This window comes from Aegilops tauschii, chromosome 3 (assembly GCF_002575655.3).
Source record: "Aegilops tauschii subsp. strangulata cultivar AL8/78 chromosome 3, Aet v6.0, whole genome shotgun sequence".
In the NCBI taxonomy this organism is placed as follows: domain Eukaryota; kingdom Viridiplantae; phylum Streptophyta; class Magnoliopsida; order Poales; family Poaceae; genus Aegilops; species Aegilops tauschii.
In genome coordinates, this window is record NC_053037.3 from 415,772,654 (window position 1) to 415,795,549 (window position 22,896).

The 22,896-nt window shown below is 46.6% G+C and overlaps 2 protein-coding genes and 1 long non-coding RNA gene across 4 annotated transcripts; 1 reads left to right on the forward strand and 2 right to left on the reverse strand.

The window, feature by feature from the left end:
• Positions 1–8,317: 8,317 nt before the first annotated feature.
• On the reverse strand, positions 8,318–9,711 carry LOC109754475 (uncharacterized). Its single transcript, XM_020313379.4, has 2 exons — positions 9,597–9,711; positions 8,318–8,961 (listed from the first exon to the last, which is right to left on the reverse strand). The coding sequence occupies exons 1-2, from the start codon at positions 9,687–9,689 to the stop codon at positions 8,404–8,406; spliced, it is 651 nt and encodes a 216-aa protein (XP_020168968.3). The 5' UTR covers positions 9,690–9,711; the 3' UTR covers positions 8,318–8,403.
• A 3,375-nt stretch (positions 9,712–13,086) lies between these two features.
• Positions 13,087–20,752, forward strand: LOC109754428 (DNA polymerase eta). 2 transcript variants are annotated; one of them, XM_020313345.3, is made up of 14 exons: positions 13,087–13,254; positions 13,338–13,458; positions 13,532–13,643; positions 13,747–13,914; positions 13,997–14,161; positions 14,375–14,478; positions 14,687–14,806; positions 15,103–15,226; positions 18,258–18,371; positions 18,436–18,627; positions 19,091–19,190; positions 19,303–19,421; positions 20,169–20,259; positions 20,361–20,752. In XM_020313345.3, the coding sequence occupies exons 1-14, from the start codon at positions 13,179–13,181 to the stop codon at positions 20,612–20,614; spliced, it is 1,860 nt and encodes a 619-aa protein (XP_020168934.1). In that variant the 5' UTR covers positions 13,087–13,178; the 3' UTR covers positions 20,615–20,752. The 2 variants fall into 2 exon arrangements, with proteins under 2 accessions (XP_020168934.1, XP_020168927.1); XM_020313338.3 differs by having other exon boundaries at positions 13,094–13,254; positions 19,091–19,220.
• A 136-nt stretch (positions 20,753–20,888) lies between these two features.
• On the reverse strand, positions 20,889–22,227 carry LOC109754467 (uncharacterized). Its single transcript, XR_012205219.1, has 3 exons — positions 22,092–22,227; positions 21,806–21,898; positions 20,889–21,220 (listed from the first exon to the last, which is right to left on the reverse strand). It is a non-coding gene; the product is annotated as an uncharacterized lncRNA (long non-coding RNA).
• Positions 22,228–22,896: the final 669 nt, after the last annotated feature.

Consider the following 22,896-nt stretch of genomic DNA (forward strand, 5'->3'; position numbering starts at 1 on the left):
TATCTTCTTCACTCCCACTGTCAATGTGATCCTGAATTTCATCCTCAAAATCAGAGCCACTTTCCTGCTCTCCTTCTTCATCCTATTCCCCATTGTACTCCACAAAAATTTCTGCAACTCCACCACCAGTTGTATTATCTGACATACTCATGCAACCAGCATCATCATATAAAAACAACAGCCCATTAATCAAGTCTCTGCCAGGCATAAGAAAATAAAACTTCATGCTTTCCTTTACTGGCAAATGATCTGCAAGAAAACCTTTGACCTCCTGCAAGGACAACTTGTCCCTCTCAATCTCAGAGTAGGCCACATCTCCCCCAACATAGTCCAGAGAAGGACCAATTCGAACAAATTGCCCCCCTATATGAAATCTGACGTTCAAAATCTCAGCCGGGTCCATGGATTCAACAAAAGGAACCTACATTGCAACCATCGCATTTGATTACTGTACTGGACAACATAAATCACTAGCAAATCCACTGATTAACACCTCTAATTACTGCAGGTTCAACATTCAAAAACCCTAAACCTAACCAAAACAGAAACGAACAAAGCACCTGAGATTGGAGAGGGGAGATGGAGCAGGCCTACCTTGATCTTTTCTGCCGAAGTGGTCGGCGGCGGCCACCGCGATCATCAGCTCGTTGCCGTCGCCGCCGTGGAAGAGGAACCGAGGCGCGTCGCGGGAGAGGAAGAGGCGAAGTGGAAGACGAGGGGGTGAGCGAGTTGGTCCGGCTCAACCAGGTTATAGCCTGAGACCCACCTGCAGGTGCTGACTCAGCCTGCTCCCAGCCTTTCCCGAGCCACGTACGAATCCCGGCGTTTGGATAAGCACACAAGGATCAAAAAATCCGGGATCAGAGAGTTTAGGGTATGGACTTCCAGGATTTCGAGGTCGGGGTTCATTTGCGACTGCGCCTACAATAACAGGGTTCATTTCAGACTTCACTCGGGGAAGGGGAGGGGAAGGGGACGTGTCGTCCGTCCGGTCACAGTGGAAAAGCGATGGCTGGTCACTCGTGCATGCCGTGTCGGGGGGCTTTGCCTTTGCTTTCCGTGGCCGGGGGTCGATTTGATTCTTGTCTAGGTTTTGGGATCTGCGGCTGCGACGGACGAACGTGTCAAGTAGCGACCGGTACACTGCTACGGCAAGAGGAGAGATACGTACCTACCAGTATGGATTTTCTCCTCTTTGCTGCCATTGATCCTTCTTGTGGAGTACAGTGGTACCTCTCAAAGAATTTAATTAACCACTGATCACAAAACATGGTATCCTCTTTGTTTGTTTTTCCTCTCTGCAAATTGCAATGCGTCAGAGCAACTCCAATGAGGCCTTCGTCCGCCGCCGTCCGTTGGGGTCGGCGCGGACAGAAAAGTAGGCCCAACGCGCCGACCCAAACGGACGCGTGTCCGTTTTTCATCTGCGGGCGACCCATTTCCGGTTTAATTTTGAGCCGGATTTGCATCGGCGCGGACACGAGACGACGCGCGCCTACTCCTCTCCCCGGGCCCGCCGGTCGGTGGGAGCCACCCCCATTTTCCCCCAAAAACACTCCCGCCCGCGCGCGCTCCCGTCCCCAACCAGCCATGGACGACGCCGTCGACCTCGACGCCGCCGCCGGCCTCGCCTCCCTCGCCTCGCCCGGCGCCGCCGCCCCCTTCGGGAAAGGCAAGCCTCGTGCCCCGCGCAAGACCGCCGCCGCGACCAAGCCGAAGAAGGCGCTGACGCCCGAACGGCGGGCAAGGGAGTCGGCCAAGAGGAAGGGCCGGAGGCACGCCACGGACGCGAGGGATGAGGCCGCCGCGCAGGCCACCGTTGTCGCCCCCGCACAGCAGGAGGTCACCAACGCCCGCGTCGCGGCAGCAACGAGGGAGGCGCTCTACATGCTAGGTTTAAACCCTAGCCAGCATGGCCTCTTCCAAGCCGCCGTCGCCGCGGCCAGCATCGGCTCGTTGGCGTTTCCTCGGATGGTGCTGCCCGACTCGCCCCACGCGTCGGCTTGCAACCCGATCCCCGGCTTCCACGTCTACCCGCAGGCCTCCCGCCTCTCCGAGGAGTGCTTGCCCGACGTGGGCGTGGTCGCGCCTTCCACGCCCGCGCCCGCACCAATCGACCTCAACGCCACCCCGGTGATCGGTGGCTCGTCATCCGGCGGCACGAGGAAACACGCGCGGCAGACGCCGGCCGGCGGGCTCCCGGACGCCCGCAACCTGTTCGAGGAAATGCCGTCCGCCGTCGAAAGGTGGATCTCAACACCGTGTCTCCAAGGAAGAGGCCGTGGTCCGAGAAGATGCAGGCCGACATGCTCAACTTCGACGGCGAGTGATCTATGGCGGCGAACGCCATCTTTTTTGTATGCCGGCAGGTGTGCTGGCATGACCATGGGAGCCGCGATGGCGTAGTCGAACTCAAGTTCCACCCTTTTTTGGTGCTGGCATATGTGCCGGCCGGCTGGCGAGTGCGCCAGCATGAACTGTGGTGATATTTTCTGAAGCCGGCATTGTATGCCGGCGTTGGCATGGTGCCGGCATGAGACATGGCCGCTGGCATGATCGGCCGCGGGCCTTTTAAAAAAAGTTAAATGCGGACATGAAATGGGTCGGCACGTTGGGCGCACTGCCGACCCAAATACAAAACTGGACGGACGCCGGACGGGCGGCCGACCCAAACGGATAAAAGCGGACAAATGCGCCGTCCGTTTGAGTCAGCCCGGTGGAGTTGCTCTCAATTGCACGACCAAATCCTCACGTTCTAAAAGGTCTCTATGCGCTGTTTTTCCATGTCCTGTTTTTTTCGAAGACAGGACAGGTTGATTCTGAAGGAGCACTGCTACATGAACGATATTTCTGCATTCGATTTATGCACGACACAGAATATCAGCCATGCATCCCATTTGATCAGTGAGCTAAAACCATCGATCAAGAGTGTCGTGCGATTTTCGTCCGCCATCCATCGTTTGCAGAGTTATTTCGATTCTGAAGACTGTTGGCAGGTTCATTTCCTAGTAGCAGGCCTGATCTTGAGTCAATTGCAAGAAACCACCACATTTGTGGCTAGGTTTGCAGGAAACTACCAAGTCGTTAATCTGTTGCAAAAAACACCGTAAAATCTCTTAACCCGTTGCAAAAAGCACTGAACAGCCGTTTAGCCTCGTTTGATCTCTTTTCCGACAGGTGGGCCGCGAAAACGCTGACGTGGCGTGCGGACAGGCAAACGGCGCCGTTAGGAAAGAAAACGGTCAACACGCCGCGCGGTCGGTCCGGTTCAGACAGTCCCCCCCGCGCCCCTGTCCTGTCTCTCGCCCCGCTCCCCTCTCCTCTCTCGCCCCTGCTTGCCGCCGGTGATGGCCACCTCGCGTGGCAGTGATGATGGCGGTGGTGCTGGCGATGCATCTGGTGGCAGTGGTGCTCCTGCAGATCCAACAGAGGTTTGTGGCAGTTCAAACCCATCTCAGGCTCCGCCTCTTCCACAGCCGCCGTCGCCGTCTTACTGTGCTGAGTACGCGGCGGCGAGGGCATTCGCCAAGGCCGTGAAGGAAGATCCAGAGGGGAGCCATCACTACGCATCCTCCTTCGGCGGTGTCTCGTAAGTTTTCTCTTTCCATACCCCGATTTGGTTTCTAGGGTTCTAAGTGTATGTAGTAGGCACCGTCGCCATTATTGTTGTTGTAGGTTGTTTATGTGGTCAGACATGTAAGTGAAGTGTTTATGTAGTTTTAGGGTTCTAAGTGTATGTAGTAGGCACCTAAACATTAACTGAATTTTTAACTGAACTTTTAACTGAATTTTGAACTGAATCTGTATTTTTAACTGAACTTTTAACTGAACTTTTAACTGAATTGCTTTACTTGAACTGTAGATTGGATGATGAAGTGTGGGAAGTCAGATTCCATTTCCATGACAGAGATAATCTTGAAAGAAGCCTAAATGTGGATGATATCACATTTTACAATCTGATTGCACTAATAGAGCTTGAAGGATATGGGATGACAGACTTTATGTATTATGTCAGAGATCCAGGTGTTGGGGTTTCAGGTATGGAAGAACTGACAGATGATGATAAGGTGGAGGAAATGTTGGATGACCTAGTTGTCAAAGGTCAGAAGGTGGTGAACATAACAGTCATCAGAAGTGATGCTCCAAGACCTAGTGATTTGAACATTGGACCAGTTTGTGAGGAGCAGGTTCCATTATCTGAAATAGGTGTGCCAGTGGTGTATGAGATAAATACAGCAGGAGTACTATTTCCTAGCCCAACAAAGCCACAACAAGTGCCAGTGCAGGTCATTAACACACAGGAGAGTACATTTTTGAAGCAGAAGTGTGCACCAGTAGCAGAATTTGCAATGGAGCAAGACCAAGATCAAGAGCAAATTGAGCAACTGATGGAGCAGAAGAGGAATGAAGAGATTGAGAAGTTCAGGAAAAAGGGGAAAGAAAAAGAGAAATACAAGGCAGCTAAAAGAAAACTTCCAGAGCTAATGGCTGAAGATTTCACTGATAGTGACAGTGACACAGATTTACTAGCAGATGAGGATATAATTGCTAGGCTTGAGGCAATGAAGAAGCATAGAGATGATCCACTTCATCATATTGAAGGGGACACTGATGTGGATGAGCCATATGAAGCAGATGAGGAGGAGGAGGAGGAGAAGGCACCAGAGGAGGAGGAGGAGGAAGGGAGCAGCATAGGAGGAAGTAAAAGAAAGGGTCCAACTACAAGATCTCATTCTAGTTTGGATGAGATTATTGAGGAAGATTGGTTTCCTTCATCTGATGAGGAGAGCAACCCTGGTGACCTAAGTGAGGAGGACAATGATGGGGCTCAAATACCATGTGTGAAGCTTCCAGCTGATAGGAAGAGCAGGGCTAAAAAGAGGAAGCCTAGAGTTTGGTATGATGAGCAAAGGGAGAACCCAGAAGAGCAATTTATGAAGAAGCTTTGTTTCCTAGATGTGACCCAGTTCAGGAGGGCACTTCTTAATTTTCACATCTCACAAAATAGGAACCATGCCTTCCACAGGAACTGTCCAGACAGGATTATAGTTGTCTGCAAATTTGAGAATTGTCCATTTTTCATTGCAGCTTCTCAGATAGCACATGAGAAGACATTCTGTATAAAGAAACTGAACTTGCACCACAGCTTCCCAGTAGTAGGAGAGAGCACAAAAGTTACTGCTAAGTGGTTGGCACATGAATGTGAGCAACAGTTGAGGACAGACCCCAACACACCTGTCCAGACTATAATTTCAAACTTGAAGCAAAAGCATGGAATAGAGGTATCTATACATATGGCCTATAGGGCAAGAAAGCTAGCTAAAAATGTAGTCCTAGGAGATCAGAAGGCACAATATCATAGGATAAGGGATTACCTAGAAGCTGTGCTAGAAACCAATCCAGGAAGTAGATGCATTGTCACAACAAAGCACCTGAAACTACATCCAAGCAAAAACCCAAGATTCCATGGCTTGTTCATCTGCCTCAATGCTTGCAAAGAGGGTTTCCTTAATGGTTGCAGACCATTCATAGGTATGTGCACACCTACTAATTAACTAGTGACTCTACATTTATATGTGCACACCCACTAATTTGTTGGTAATCTACTTGTGATCTTGTATGATAAGTGTTGATGGTTGCTTCATAAAGTTGACAACAGGGCAGCAAATCTTGGCTGCCACTGGAAGAGATGGAAACAATAACATATTTCCCATTGCTTTTGCAATAGTGGACAAGGAAAACACAGCAAGCTGGTCTTGGTTTCTTACTCAATTAAAATATGCCATTGGTGGTGAGTCAGGCAAGTTTGGCTACTACACCATTATATCTGACAGGCAAAAGGTACTACTATCTCTACTCTAATCATTGCTTGCATTGCTTATTAATTGTCTTTGTTTATTAATTTCATACATGGCATTGTTGTAGTATTCTCAAACTGTAGTTCATTCAAACAGGGCCTTCTTACAGCCATAAACAATGTATTCCCCAATTGCAAACAAAGATTCTGCCTTAGACATATTTATCAGAACTTTCAAACTGCTGGTTTTAGAGGGGAAGAGTTGAAGAAATACATGTATCAGGCAAGTTATTCCTATACTGAGCATGGTTATGTAACTGCAATGGAAGGCATGAAAAAGGAGTGTGAGCCAGCTTGGAAATGGCTATCTAGGATACCAAAACATACATGGGCTAGGCATGCCATGGACAACAATTGCAAAACTGACTTGGTAGTGAACAATATAAGTGAAGTTTTTAACAAGATGATACTTGATGTCAGAGCCAAACCCATTAGAACTATGGTAGATGGGATCAGGACAAAGCTGTTAGTGAAGTTCAATGCAAATAGGACAAAGACTGAGACTGCTAAGTGGCAGATATGCCCAACATATGCTGAGAAGCTAGAGGAAGCAAAACATCATTCTAGGTTTTGTCAGTCTATCAAAGCTGGACCTGATCTCTTCCAGGTGACAAGTGGAGAAAGCACATATGCAGTTAACTTGTTGCTACATACATGTGGTTGTAGGAAGTGGGACATGTGTGGAGTACCTTGCAATCATGGTGTTTCTGCAATCAACAAGGCAAAACTACAGCCAGAAGATTTTGTTCATGATTTCTTCAAGAAACCAATGTATAAGGCAGCTTATAGTCCAATAGTTTTCCCTGTGCCTGGGCCTGATTTGTGGCCAAATACTAGAACCCCTGACATTGAACCACCAGTGTTCAAAGAAAAGCCAGGAAACAAAGAGACAAAGAGGAGAAAGAGCAAGTTTGAAAAGCCAGCTCCAAAGGATACATCTAGGATGGGAACTATCACTTGTAGCAATTGCAATAGGACTGGGCATAGATACACTAGTTGCAAGCAGGCTCTTAAACCATCCCTAGCTATGAGAATGAACCAGCACCAGGTAACTATTGTTGTAGGTTTTTGTACAATTTCACATACTAGTTTCTAACATTTGTATGCTATAATTTCAGGAAAATAGGAGAGATGATACACCCAGAACTGTATCTGCTCCTGCTCCCATGCCACCAAGGAGAAGTGCTCCTTCTGCTCCTGCTGCTGCTCAAACTGCAACTCCAGCTCCACCAGCTCCAAGGGCTCCAAGGGTATCAAGGCGAGCTCCTTCTGCTCCTGCTTCAGCTCCCAGTGCACCAAGGAGAGCTCCTTCTGCTCCTGCTGCAGCTGCTGCTCCTCCTGCTACAAGGGCAACAAAGAAAGCTAAAACTACAAGGACTGCAACTTCTACTGCTGGTGCTGGTCCAAGTTCTACTGCTGGTGCTGGTCCAAGTTCCTCTACTGCTGCTGGGCCAAGAGGAAGAAACAAGTTCATCCCCCCAAGAGTTGCAGGTAGTGGAAGAGTGAGGAAGCCATCCTTTAAGATGTCTGAGTGGTTCAACTGTTCTCAAGGGAGCAGGTGAAGTTGTGTTAACTTGTGGTCAAAACTTGTGTTGCTTCTGGTTGTCATGAGTACTTTCATGTTCTAAACATGTTCAAGACATCTAGTGGACTTGTTGGACTTGTTGGTTGTCATGAGTACTTTCATGTAAGGTACCTAGTGGACTTGTTGGTCTGTGGTGAGCTGATGATGTTCAAGACATCTTTATTTTGGTTGAGTACTTTCTGGTTAGTTGTGGCTCCTAATTTTCTTATTGTTTGCTAATAAGTGTGATGACCTAATATGATCATCTAGGGTGCCTCGGCGTCGACGGCATCCACGATAACCTAATATGATCATCTAGGGTGCCTCGGCGTCGACGGCATCCACGATAACCTAATATGATCTTCTAGGGTGCCTCGGCGTCGACGGCATCCACGATAACCTAATATGATCATCTAGGGTGCCTCGGCGTCGACGGCATCCACGATAACCTAATATGATCTTCTAGGGTGCCTCGGCGTCGACGGCATCCACGATAACCTAATATGATCTTCTAGGGTGCCTCGGCGTCGACGGCATCCACGATAACCTAATATGATCTTCTAGGGTGCCTCGGCGTCGACGGCATCCACGATAACCTAATATGATCTTCTAGGGTGCCTCGGCGTCGACGGCATCCACGATAACCTAATATGATCATCTAGGGTGCATCGGCGTCGACGGCATCCACGATAACCTAATATGATACATATCCTCATTCCATCATTTAGGGTGCCATAGTTAACATCAATGACATAGTTAACATCATGACAGTATCCAACAACTCTAGTTAACATCATGACAGTATCCAACAACTCTAGTTAACAACATAGTTAACATCATGACACCATAGTTCAAAGCTTACAAGACATAGTTCAAGGCTACACCTACTTCAAATACTGCAAACTGCCACTAGTTCACACATTACAAGCCATAGTTTAATGCTTGAAACCTAAGATAATGACCCACATGGTCAGATTACAAATCACTCTTCATCGCAAATATCCTTGATGTCCTTCAGCTTTCTCTTGTTCTTGTCACTAGCTTTGACAAGATCAGCAATGTGAAACTCCAAATTCCTCCTCTCAGTGCTCAACTTTCCCTTCTCCTTCAAATGAGCAAACTTCAGATTCCTAATCACATTACCTTGGGCAACCTGAATGCTCTTCAACTGGTCAACCTTTTGCTTCAGTTCTTTGTTCTCAGCATCCATTGCACCCAGCTGTTCCTTCAAAGCTGAAATATTGTTGTCCAAAGGAGGAGTGATCTCCTCATGTTCACCTTGTTGGACTTCATTTTCCTTGGGAATATTGTCCTGGGTATCAAGTAGGTTGTTCACATCCTCAACAAGCTTCTCATAAGTCTCCTGTAGCTTGTTCTTCTGTGATGTGAGATTGTGGACAAGTGATGAATGTTCCAGACATGCCATCCTATTAGCACGCTGGCAATCCTCATACAAAAGCCATAGTTTGTGAAGAGCATTCTGCAGATGCTCTGGCCACTCCTCATCTACCCAATGAACAACACCACAACTGCTTGCTTCCTGCAAAACAACAAGTACAAATGCATTTACTTCCTTTTTCACTTCACTTCTATTCTGGCCACTCCTCATCTACCCAATGAACAACACCACAACTGCTGGCAATTCTATTCAGTCTATTAGCAAACAACAAGTACAAGTACAAAACAACTATAGTATACTGCACATGCACAATTCAGCTCAACTCTGAATTTATATCTGAATTTTTAACAGCATACTACACTGAATTTACTTCATTTATACCTTAATTTTTAACAGCACAATACAATTCAGTTCAATTCATTTACTTCATTTATATCTATGAACAATGCACTATGATACTTTTTAACAGCACAATTTACTTCACTCAGTCACTATGGATACCTTAATTTTATATCTTTGTACTTAATTTTTAATAGCACAATTTAATTCATTTACTTCATTTATATCACTGTGGTGTAGTTCATTTATATGTATGAACAATTCATTTACTTCACTCAGTCACTATGGTATGGTACATGACAGTACCTTTAACTAAACTACTAGGTGAACAGTGAACATGAACAATGAACAGTGAACATGAACAATGAACAGTGCATATGAACAATTTATAGTTTCTTCACAAAATGAGCAAACTACAGATTTTTGCTAGCACTCACATCAAGTCCACAGGCAATGAACCTCCTCCCAGTGCTAATCCCTTCGAAGCAAACATGCCTCTTCGCCGGCTGGCCATGCTCACACATCACCATCACCTCATCATCAACACCAGAGTAGTTCCGGTCCTCGATTATAGCCGGGATCTACATCAACAAAAGAAACGCACAAAATCCATCTCACGGGTTCAAATCGAGCAGGAAAAACAAAATCCCCAAACCGAAACCCTTGCTCAAAGAACCCTAGCTACGAGTTCAAATCACTGACCTTGATAGGGGAGCCGCCTGAAGAGTACTCGTAGCCCGATTCCTCGCTGTCGTCGCTCCACGAAACCATGGCGGACGGCGGCCAGCTGGCTTCTCACCGACGGCGACCAGAGCCAGAGAGAGGAGGCAGAGGAGAGGGGCGAGAGAGAGAGAGAGGGCGCGGGGCATCTGTCTGGCGAGCACCGACAGGACCGACCGCGCGGCGTGTTGACCGTTTTCTTTCCTAACGGCGTCGTTTGCCTGTCCGCACGCCACGTCAACGTTTTCGCGGCCCACCTGTCGGAAAAGAGATCAAACGAGGCTAAACGGCTGTTCAGTGCTTTTTGCAACGGGTTAAGAGATTTTACGGTGTTTTTTGCAACAGATTAACGACTTGGTAGTTTCCTGCAAACCTAGCCACAAATGTGGTGGTTCTTGCAATTGACTCCCTGATCTTGCGTGTACTTGCATGCTTCGAAGGTTGTTCTTTTAAATGTGCAAACTCAAGGAGACAGGCCAATCGGCGAGTAATATCCTGATTATTGTTTCTTGAAAAAATGATCCTAGTTCACAAAAAGTAGACAGCAATGCTACACTGTGGAAATTTTTCTTTTCAATTTCTTTGTACTGAATTTTGAAATTGCAGCGAGGAAAGATTCATCAAAGGCAGCAGAAACCATATTGCTGCAATGCCTACCAAGGTTAAGGTTTCTAGTACATCACATGTTTCTCAATGAGCGAACAATCTCCCCTTCTCCCTCAAAAGGATGTACGTTAAGGCCATACCCATGCTATGAATGTGTGTACTTCGTTTAGAGATAACACCTCATGCGATCACCGTGGCGAATCCACCCATCCGTCTAATAAGAGTTTGCTAATAGCGTTGGTCGATCTATGTAAGGCTTGCTATGTATCCAAAGAGCTTCTCTCGCTTAATAACACAATACAGAAGTGTTGTTGGATACGCGAAGGCAATGACATCAACTGTATCCCGCCTCATGTCAAAGACAACGTGTTTAAGAACTATGTACATATCTTCCACTGACAATTAACTTTCACAAAAGTGAGCTCTACATATTTGGTGAGGCTGTTAATGAAACTGCTAGATATCATATTTTTTTTACTTGTGGACTAGGATTTATGACTATAAAATATTTAGGGCTCCTAGTCTCTGATGTTAGATTAAAAAAGAGTTTTTGGAAGATCATGACTGAGAAAATTAAAAAAAAGGTGTGCATGTTGGCAGGGGAGGTTGCTTAATATTGCTGGGAGAGTAACTTTGGTCCAATCTTGTCTTACTAATATACCCATTGACATGATGTCTTTCTATCCTATGCCTGTGTGGGTTAGGAAGAAAGTGGATTTTTATAGAGCCAGGTTGGTGTGGCAAGCTGATGAGGATAAAAAGGATGCCATCTGGTAAACTGGAAGACTTGTTGTATGCCAAAACAACACGGGGGCCAGGGAATTCTGAATTTGGAACTTTTGAACAAAGTTCTACTTGCCAAATGGCTGTGGACATTTGAAAGTGAAAATGGGATGTGGCACGAAATCCTACTTTCTAAGTATGTGGAAGGGAAGTGTATCTCTTGGATTAAACACAAATGTGGAGATTCTCACTTCTGGTGCAGTCTTTTGCATGTTAGAATGTTAGAGACATATATTATCAACATGTTAAAAAGTGGTTGGGGGATGGAAAAAACACTAGGTTCTGGGAAGACTAGTGGGTGGGTGATAAACCCTTGAAAGATGCCTATCCTAGTATTTTATTTTATCAACAATAATCATAATATCTATGTTTTTGATGCCATTGACAAAGGATGGCAACAATTCATAGAAGAACTTTATTTGGAGATTCTATTGATTTGTGGAATTCTCTGAAGAGTAGATGTGAAGAGGTGAGGATGTAGGGGGGGGGGGGAGGACACACCCCTGTGGATGCTGTCTCCTGATAAAAATTTACAGTGAAATCCCTTTACTTACATCTGATTAAAAGTGCTAGGGGCTTCCCACTGAAATTTTTGTGGAAAGTCAAAGTGCCTGCTAAAATAAATTTTTTCTTATGGCTGCTTAATAAAAAAAAGTGTTCTTACTAGAGATAACCTGTTGAGGAGAGAGTGGAAAGGAGACAAAAACTGCGTGTTTTGTAATCAGGATGAGACCATTGACCATTTATCTTTCTCCTGTTCGATGGCTAGGCTAATCCAGAACTTGTTGGAATGTGCTTTTGATTTGCGTTCAATGCCTGATAATCTGCATGATTGCTTTGGTAAATGGATAAAATTGTTTTCTAAGAATGACAAAAAAATTGGTACTTATTGGCATTTCTGCTCTATTTCGGGTGATATGGAAATGCAGAAATGATATAATCTTTGAGAGAAGAAAGATCTATGATCTGATGACTGTTATTGTTCTGATGTGCAAATGGATCAAGGACTGGGCTGTTTTGTAGACAAAACCACCAGAGGGAAGAATGCTGACGCCGGGGGCAAGACTAATTGAACGACGCAGGGATGGAGGCATGGAGTTCTGAGACTAGGTGGCTGAGAGCTACATGCTGAAGACCTCTAGTTCTTGCCTGCTTGACCTGGCAATATTTTGGCGGCCGCTGCAATTTGTTTTGTGAAACCTTGCTTTCGGAGGGTTTTCATGTCCGGGCTTGTAGGTGTAGTTTGCCCCCCTGCGTGGTGGCTGTCCTGTCGTTGATGTTTCTGAACTTGTTAGTAGTATGCCTGAACTTAGGTTTTCCTTTTTTCGTTGAACTGAACTGGATCTGTTATGCTTGGTTTGGTTTCTCTTAATGAAATCGGAGGTAACCCTCTTCTGCTAAAAAAAAATGTACATATCTTCCGGAGGCAATTAAATAAAGCTGCCTGGAAATGAGGTAGCAGATCATTCGAAGAACAGCTGCAGTTAAATTGCCAGATGGCCAGTGAAAAAAAGGCTAGATTATAGAACAAGTTGCAGCACAACTGAAAAAGGCTGAAAGACTGGCGAAATACCGGCGCCCCATATTTCAAGGAAAACACACTGTAATCTGCAGCGCGACACAGTTTGGAAGATGCATTTTTTTTACATGAAAATATGCATTTCAGTAAGCAAGTAGTGGGATGAGGCGTGGGCGCGTGGCCGCGTGAGGATGGGATTGCGAACGGGACGAGCTCGCCTACTAGTCGCGGGATGCTCGCCACGAGGTCTCCAATTGGCCAGATGGACGGCTGCGATCGCGCGCGGCCGAAACCGAAACATAAATAAAAGAGAAAAATAGAAAAAGGGGAGCGAAAGCGGGGCGCGAGGGCAGCAGAGTCGGCGGGAGGCGGCGGCGGGGAAAGGGGAGCGATGCCGGTGGCAAGGCCGGAGCCGCAGGAGCCGCGGGTGATCGCCCACCTCGACCTCGACTGCTTCTACGTCCAAGGTCACCACCCTCTTCGCCCCTTCCCCCCTCTCTCGCAGCGTCTCTGAACTAAGAGGGTAACATTGCATATTGCTCACCTGCAGTCGAGCAGAGGAGGAACCCGGCGCTCAGGGGGCAGCCGACGGCCGTGGTGCAGTACAACGACTGGAAAGGCGGCGGCCTGATCGCGGTGAGCTACGAGGCCCGCAAGTTCGGCGTCAAGAGGTGAGGGCCGATTTTTACTTGCTCGGCCCGGAGTTCCTGGCAGATACCTGTGATGCTTTATTGATTGATTCAGGTCTATGCGTGGGGATGAGGCCAAGAATGTCTGCCCAGGTATAAACCTGGTCCAGGTTCCCGTGTCCCGTGACAAGGCCGACCTCAATGTGTACCGAAATGCCGGCTCCGAGGTAGTATGTTGCTACAACAAGAGTGTCAAACACCGATAATTTACTGCATTGAACAACTAGGACTGTTCCATGGCATTGACGGTTTCGAGTACAATCCTTTCAGGTCGTAGCGATTCTTTCGACCAAGGGGAAGTGTGAGCGAGCATCCATTGACGAAGTCTATCTCGACCTTACTGATGCAGCCAAGGAAATGCTTTTGGAATCCCCTCCGGAGTCGTCCGAGTTTACTTTTGAGGAGGCCACAAAGTCAAATATCCTAGACCTTCCTTCTGTAAGAAATTTGCCGTAAATTGGTTGTGGCTGCTCTTACATTTGATGTGTGTGTGATCGTAGACCTTGATATGTATGTTCAGGATGTCGGTGACAGGGAAGAGAACGTGAAGGCATGGCTTTGTCGCGCAGATGCCAACTACCAGGATAAGTTGCTGGCATGCGGAGCTGTACTTGTTGCACAGCTACGAGTAAAAGTTCTGGAGGAAACCCAATTCACGTGTTCTGCTGGCATTGCTCACAATAAGGTTTATAACGAGTCATAATAGTGAGTAGATGAAGTATGATTTTTGCATGATTTGTTTCTTCCCATTCTGCAAATTTAAGTATAAATAGTCCATATGTGTTATTTAAGCTGCTCTCTAAACTTAGGAAATCAAGCCAGCTTCCTCATAGTGCTTCTCTTGATACTTTCCTTTTCCTGTTGCAGTGTTCCACTCAAATGTTGTTATATTGTGCAGATGTTAGCTAAACTTGTCAGCGGGATGCACAAACCTGCTCAACAAACAGTTGTTCCATCTTCATCGGTTCAAGACTTTCTAGCATCACTGCCTGTGAAGAAGATGTAATGAGCTACTCCCTCCGTAAACTAATATAAGAGCGTTTAGATCACTACTTTAGTAATCTAAACGCTCTTATATTAGTTTACGGAGGGAGTACATGACAACTCCACATTTCCGGTTTCTTGTTTTTTGTTGGACATCGTTTTTTAAACCTTGTATTACTCCAGGACTGATTGATACTGAATTATGAAAAACGTCCATGTTATGCAGGAAACAACTTGGTGGTAAGCTTGGGAGCTCCTTGCAGGACGATCTGGGGGTCAAGACAGTTGGGGATCTTCTAGGTTTTACAGAAGAGAAATTACAGGAGTACTATGGAGTAAATACAGGGTAAATTGTTGCATATTGCTTGGTCTTATTTCAGGTGCCAGATGGTTAGGATACCACGTTGAATGATTTGGACTTGCCAATTATTATTCCTTTTTATTTTAGCACGTGACTTAAATTTCCATGCTACTGTGCTTGCAGATTATAATTATAGAAATTGTACTCCCTCCGATCCAAATTAATTGTCGCTGATTTAGTACAACTTTGTGCTAAATGCTAAATCAGAGACAATTAATATGGATTAAAGGGAGTATAGTATTTGATAAAAACTCATCCTATAAGCACATGATTTTGCACAGAACGTGGTTATGGAAGACTGCAAGAGGTTTTAGCGGAGAAGAAGTTGAGGACCGTCTTCTACCAAAGAGCCATGGTTGTGGAAAAACATTTCCTGGCCCAAAAGCATTGAAGAATCATTCTTCTGTAAGGATGCTTGCTGCCTGTTATGCCTTTTGTTCTAGAACAACCTTTCCTACTTTAGAGCTGCCTATAAAAACTTCGAAAGATTATTCAGGAACTTCTCTGACAACTATATGGATGTACACAGCTGATAAAACCTAAAAAGATAGTTGCTTAGTGATGTACATCTCATAACTCCAATGATCACCTGATGCAAGAAGAGTGTCTTGTCATTTAGTGACACAGCTTACTGGTATTATGCAGTGGTTGCAAACCACTTGGTTGATACTGTAAAATATTTTATTAACGTCTTTTGGATCTTTTTTCATGCTTACCGAGCTTAAGCAGACTGGTATCAACATGCCTTGTGCTGGTTTGATTAGTGCATGGTGTACCATTTGAGCTATGTTGGAACTAATGATGCCGTACATTACAGATTGATTTTCTAAGATACGGTATCCCACCGAAGTAAAATAGGTTACTGTGTCTGGTAGGAGCTAGGATCCTACCTGGTCTAGGGCGTAGGTTGTACGGGAAGGGGGAGGGTTGACGGAGATGCGATCGCGGCTGCCGGCGGTCGGGCGCCGTGGCGCGATGAAGAAGAGGCGGCGGCGGCGCAAGATGCGGCTAGGGTTAGGTCTCCCGGCTCCCTTCGGGAAGCCGAGCAAATAATGATTGCTTCTTGCTTGATTAGATTGATACATCTCCTCTCCTTATATAGAGAGGTTTACTTGACTCCTAAGCAAACGACCCTAATACCGATAAGATAATTGGGCTAAGCCCCTAATAACGATAAGATAACTTGGGCCACAGCCCACCCAATATGCCGGTCATAACACTTCTCCCCGCCTGCACAAACAGCTCGTCCTCGAGCTGTAAGGCGGGGAAGCGCTTGCTGAACTCCTCGAGGTGATCAACCAGCGTCAAACACCTCCGCGATAGCTGGGGCGGCCAGGTCGCCGAGCCCGGCGGCGACGGCGTCCTCAATTTTGTCTGCAGCCTCCAGGTAGAAGAGTCGGGGGCAGACGTGGCCGGGCATGTAGGTCTCGTCGCAGTTGAAGCACAACCCTTGGTGGCGACGCTCGAGTAGCTCGGCCGAGGTGAGCCGGCGGAACGGGCGCGCCGCGGTCGCGGCAAGGGGTGTCGCGGAAGCCTGAGCAGGCTGACCCTGCGCGGGAACATCCGGCCAGGGTGGCGGCCCAGCGGCCCGGGACGGTGATGCCTGCTGGATGGCCACCGCGCGGCGCTTGAACGCGCGGGCGTAGTACATGGCCGTCTGGAGGTCCTGGGGTCCCTGCAGCTCGACGTCCACGCGGATATGATCTGGCAGACCGCCGACGACGAGTTCGGCCCGCTGGTGAGCCGTCACGCCGGACGCGTGGCACGCCAGGGCCTGAAAGCGGTCGGTGTAGTCCTGCACCGTAGAGGTGAAGGGAAGGCGGCCCAACTCCGCCAGCCGGCTCCCACGTATCGGTAGTCCGAATCGAAGGAGGCAGAACTCGCGAAAACACTCCCATGGGGGGCATGCCGCCCTCGTCCTGCTTGAGGGCGTAGTACCACGTCTGTGCGGCGCCACGGAGGTGATAAGAGGCGAGCCAGGTGCGGTCCGACGCGAGCGTCTGTTGCCCCCGGAAGAACTGCTCGCACTGGTTGAGCCAGTTGAGGGAGTCCTCGGCGCCGTCGTAGGTGGCGAAGGCGAGCTTGGCGAAGCACGGCGGTGTCAGAGCATGACCGCCGTGAGTGTACGGCTCGGCGGTACGGAGCAGCGAAGAGGATGGCGTTGGTCCGGTGTGCACAGGTGGTCCGCAGGAAAGCGGTGGCCCGTCGAAGCCAGCGTGGAAACCCGCGGAGCCGGAGGGCCCGTTGTACGACAGGGAGGGCGCCGGCTGGTCCGCGGCCATGGTGTAGACCGGCAGCGGTGACGTCCCGGCCAACCAGTCCGGAAGCTGGGACGGCGAGGGCGGGAACCGCACTTGCTGAATCGGCACGCCCGCCGGCGCGGTTGTAGTCAGCCCGGTGCTTGGCGGCGGAGGCGCGGGCAGCGGCAGCTGCTGCTGCATGGAAACGGCGGAGGCGGCAGGCGTGGCGGCCGGCCATTGTGGCCAGATCGGGGCGGTGGCGGGGGCTGGCTGTAGCTGCAGCGAGGACTGCAGCGGCCCGACTAGCGTCGCGGTGGCCCCGGGGTGCGGCGGCTGCCAGGGCGGTGGTGGCGAGGACCCGGGTGGCGTGGGTGACGCGGCGAGGGCCAGCGCCGGCCATTGGGGCGCGGCGGCGGGCGGCGGCTGGAGCGGCCAGTAGTGGTGTAGAGGCCCGGCCGCGGTGCCGAATACCACGGCAGGGCGGCTGGCCCGGTCGCGGCGGCCAGCGGCCCGTAGGGGCCGGCTAGGTATAGCCGTATCCCCTGGACGGCGGTGATGAGATCGTTGAGGACCCTGGTGATCTCCGCCGGGGAGTAGACGGCGGCCGATGGTGCGGTGGAGGGCGCCGTCATCTGGGTGGTGGCGGCGCCGGAGGATGCGACCAGCGGCGCGGACGGGGAGGGCAGCGGCGCGGTGGAGAAGGCCAGCGGCGAGGTGGTGACGGTTGGCAGCGGAAGCGACGGGATGGGCGGCGGCGAAGACATGTTCGGAACTGAGCTACCTGATACCAAATTGGTAGGAGCTAGGATCCTACCTGGTCTAGGGCGTAGGTTGTACGGGAAGGGGGAGGGTTGACGGAGATGCGATCGCGGCTGCCGGCGGCGGGGCGCCGTGGCGCGATGAAGAAGAGGCGGCTAGGGTTAGGTCTCCCGGCTCCCTTGGGGAAGCCGAGCAAATAATGATTGCTTCTTGCTTGATTAGATTGATACATCTCCTCTTCTTATATAGAGAGGTTTACTTGACTCCTAAGCAAACGACCCTAATACCGATAAGATAATTGGGCTAAGCCCCTAATAACGATAAGATAACTTGGGCCACAGCCCACCTAATATGCCGGTCATAACAGTGTCATTTCTGATTTCTTTGGGTTCTTTAAATCTGGCGCATTAATTAATATTCAGTTTCATACATTGTAGGTTAAGAGCTGGCTGGATAAACTTTGTGAAGAATTGAGCGAGCGGATTCAGTCTGACTTGAGCTGCAACAAGAGAGTTGCTCAAACATTAACTCTCCACGCTAGGGCATCTAAGGTACTTCGCATAATTTACTCATTGCTTTTTAGTTTCAGCTTACTAACTTGTGGGGAATATGTAGGAAAATGAGTGTAATTCAATGAAGAAATTCCCTTCCAAATCTTGTCCATTACGCTATGGGACTGGCAAAATTCAAGAAGATGCAATGAAGCTATTCGAATCTGGCCTTCATGATTTTTGGGGTTCTCGGAGTGCTAGATGGAGTATAACATCTCTTTCTGTTACAGCAAGCAAAATATTTGATATACCAAGTGTATGTTTGTGATAACTTTCTTGGTATTCTATACATTCGTGTGTTTAAAACCATCCCCTCTAGATTAACAAGTACTCCCTCCGTAAATAAATATAAGAGCGTTTAGATCACTAAAGTAGTAATCTAAATGCTCTTATATTTCTTTACTGAGGGAGTAGGCGACAATATGACCATGTTGTTTCCTTGATAAGATGTACTCCATATTAGCTATTTCATAATATCTTATCAAACCAAATACGTATTGACATCTCATTAGTTGCTGCCTGCTTCTCATAACAACTTTGATATGTTTTTCTGGTGTATAGCTAGAGATTTGAAGGAAGCTTATCCGTATTTTGACATGTAGCGTGGGGCACTTTTATGTAATTTATAACTATATTTAGAGTGCAGGCTTGACTTAATAAGATTATGCGTGCATTAAAGAATTCATCCCTTTTACCTTTTTATGTTTTAATTGCTTCAGGGAACGAACTCAATCTTGAAATATATCAAAGGCCCAAGTTCCAATGCATCTACGGCTATCCTTGATTCTTCCTCTACACCTGAGTTAACACCATTTGTTGGTAATGTTACTCAGTTGAATATTGCAGACTGTATGTAGTTTCCGTTTGCCCTTACTATACTGAACTGTGAACATGCTTGCTTCCCTATATAACAACTTATATATGACTCCAGTTCATGAGGAACAGTGTGAACCATCATCTATAAAGGAAGAATGTGACAATAGTATTTCAGCCACACAATGTCGTCTGATTGAAGGAAAAGGTGCGCCGAAGAAATTATCGAAAGTTCAGGCAAGTTGTTCTTTACTCTTCAGGGACCACCAAACTGACTCCTCGTGGGTTGCTAATTTCTGTTCTTTTAACAGTTACTGTGCCTTAAATATTTGAACCTATCCCCCGAAGTCGAAGTTTGGTGACACCAATTAGCCTAGTGCATCAACACTTGATTGTTTGTGTTTTATTTCTTAGATAGAAAATGAGGTTACCATTTAGCAAAGTTTTTCTTTTTAAGAAAAGGTAGCATGTGGATACTGGAAAATCGAGCAAACTGAACTCAGTACTCAGTAAGTTACGATGTTATATCCGAATACTAGAAATGGATCTCAGGTTTTAAGTTGTTCATTCTTCCTGTTTGACTTCAGATCCTCATGCCATTCATCTTTATTACTAGCAGTATTAGAATTAGAACTCCCAAGTTAATTCTTACATCTTAGCTTTTCTTTGTCTAACCATTCTCATGTGTCAGTATGTGAGAAGCATCTTGCTAGTTACTCCATTTCCGCTAGAACTCTAGAAGGGCAGTAGAGTATCTGCAGCTTATCCGTTCCACCATACTTCATTACCAACCATCACCCTAACACAGTAACACTCTCCTCCAACCCTAAGCGGGTGATTGTCATGATGAGCTAATTCTTAAGTCGAGTGGGAAACTCATCTTTATAGGTTGCAAGAGGTTTTGCAATTTATTGTAGTTCAGTGACATACTTATGTCTTATCTAATCCGAGTACTCATCCAGATGTTTCATAACAATCATTCAGGGAACTGGGTCTATTTTGAAGTTTCTTTCACAAAGTCAACCTGCCCAGCATGAGAAAAGAAACTTTGACGGCTTAATTTGCAGCCATCAAGGTTCGGTAGGCTGTTTTCTATGCTTGCAGATATCGACCGATTGCATATTGTAACCAATGTGAAAAAATAATTCTTTGCTTGCCAAATATTCGTCATTGTAGGCCCGGAGAGTTCTTCAGGAGCAAGCGTGGCTGAACAACATGGTAGGGACAATATTAACACGGCCGTCGACCACTCTTCCGGTTCCGGTGACACATGGATGCTCAATGTTGAAGACATTGATCCGGACGTAGTAGGGGAACTGCCGCTGGAGATTCAAAGAGAAATACAGGGCTGGATCCGTCCTTCGAAACAGGCAACCCCAAAGAAGCGAGGTTCCACCATCTCTTCTTACTTTTCACCGGCAAGAAGGTGATCGCTCCAAAGAGCTGGATTATACCATACTAATTCTAGCATGCTGCTGACTGTTCTCATGATTGTCCGCATGTAAACTGTAGGAAACTCATCTAACCAACTCTAATAGATGTGTTGATGGTTGTGAATAGTACTTTTATTCCTGGAGTACCCTGAGGGTCACAAGTTTGCATCCCTATGCAATCACACCTTTGCTTCTCCAGCACAAACGCAAAACTAATGCCTTCCACGTTTTTATTACATCTTTTACATATTTATTTTACATCGTTTACAAACACATACACGTCATGATAAATGAACAAACTTTTTTACATCTTTTTATTGCATATAAGCTATAGCAACTCCGTGTGTTTATAAGACTTGGAGATGTAGCTTCTAACTTGCAGCTGATCGTGTACATTTTAGATATATCTAATCACATCCAGTAAACACACTGCACCGCCCAGTGCGTTAGAACGAATAGGGCAAATCACTCGGATGATTCCTTCCCAGGCGCACTGAAGAGCGTTAGCTCCTCTAGTTCGGAGAAGGCTGGGAGGTTCAGTGCATCCCTCGCGATGCTTTGGTCTTCCTCAGTAATGCTCAATGCTTGAGATGTAGTACTTCCCTGCAACAAATGCTTAAGTTAGCGACTACCATGTGCGAAAATACAAAGGTGAACATGGGTGCACGCGCACCCACGTGAATAGTAAATTCATAAAAAATACTAGATTTTTTTTTTGAAATTTCGCGGTATGAATCTTAGTCGATCATTCTACTCGCGTGTGAAGTTTCATGATGTATTGACACCCATGATATTCTTAGTGAAGAAAATACAAGTGCGACCATACTATTCATTAAACAGTGTTTTTTAATATAGCTTCGATTAGTTTTGATTTTTTTATTTTTGCCCAGATTACCACGGATGTGATTTCTTCATGAAACTTCATATGCCGGTATACCGGTTGACTATGTATATTAAAAAAAAATCAGATTTTAAAATATTTTTTCAAGCATTTTTTTAAATTTACTATTCATAAAGGCTGCACACGCATCCGTGTTCAACAAATCCGCGTCCCTACCATGTGTTGACTTCTGTAGAAAAAATTAGCCCGTGGTGAGCTGTAACTTAATATGCTCTGCATTGCATGCCATGTAGGGTTCATATAGACTATACAGTAGCAAATAGACAAAATGTAAATAGCTAAATTACCGTGCTTTGGAGCTCCCGGATGTAACCAACTAACAGTAGCTCAAGTGGCTCCCCTGATTTGGCATTGCAGCAGGGATCAAGAAAACATATGTGCTGAAAAAAAAGAACACAAGTTTTAAGAACGGAGAAGAAAGGACACAGTTCCAAAGCATGGAAGCGAATCACTCAACGAGATATCATGCTAACCTACACACAACTGACCTCCCATACAAAAACAGCCCTTTAAATTTATAGCTTAACAATGTGCATATATAAAGGTAATCGGAAATTAAATAAAAGTACAAACCATCACTCTTCCAACAGCCGGCGGCGAAATGTCCCACCCAATGCTGACAACCACCGTAGATACTCCATGTGGTTCTAACTTGGCCCAACCAAAAACAATTCCTGATAATTGGCCAGGAACAGAGTCGTAGGTATGTTCACCTGTTTGCAGTGATCAGCAACTAACAACAATGAGCACTTATCAGCATTTCAGAAAGAAAGAAGACTAACTAACTTGCGACTCTTATCATGATGGAGTATTAGGTACCACAATGCATGGTGCCTATGTACTCCGGATGGTAACAATTACTACCATGATCGTGACATGCTTAATAGATTGTCTAGTAATAGTTAACTTTACGAGACAACATGAGAATGCATTACATACAAGATGGTAAGTAGTGTATTATCGCGTGGTAGCAAAATAATCTGGATTTTTTTTACCGAAACGTATCAAAGTGAGATTAGTTTCAAAGCCCACTTCGGTATGAAGCTAGCGGTGAAAATGGATTGTGAAAGAAAATAACCTCTGTACTCTAATATAAGACGTTTTTGCAGTTCAATTGAAACTTGAATGTGCTGGTGTCATCATCCCCTCCCCCCCCCCCCCCAAATCGTGCTATACGTACGACAATTCACGTACGAACTAAGCAGATCAAACTGTATGCCAGTTGGACTCTAAGTCCAGCGACGGCTGGATGTTGCATCGTACCAAATCGGACAAGCCATAGTCGTACGTGTAGTAGTTTCGTTTTCCCCCGCCTTTTCTCTGTATCATCTTAGCAATTCCACCTTCATCATAGATTGATTTGAAAATAGAACTTTAC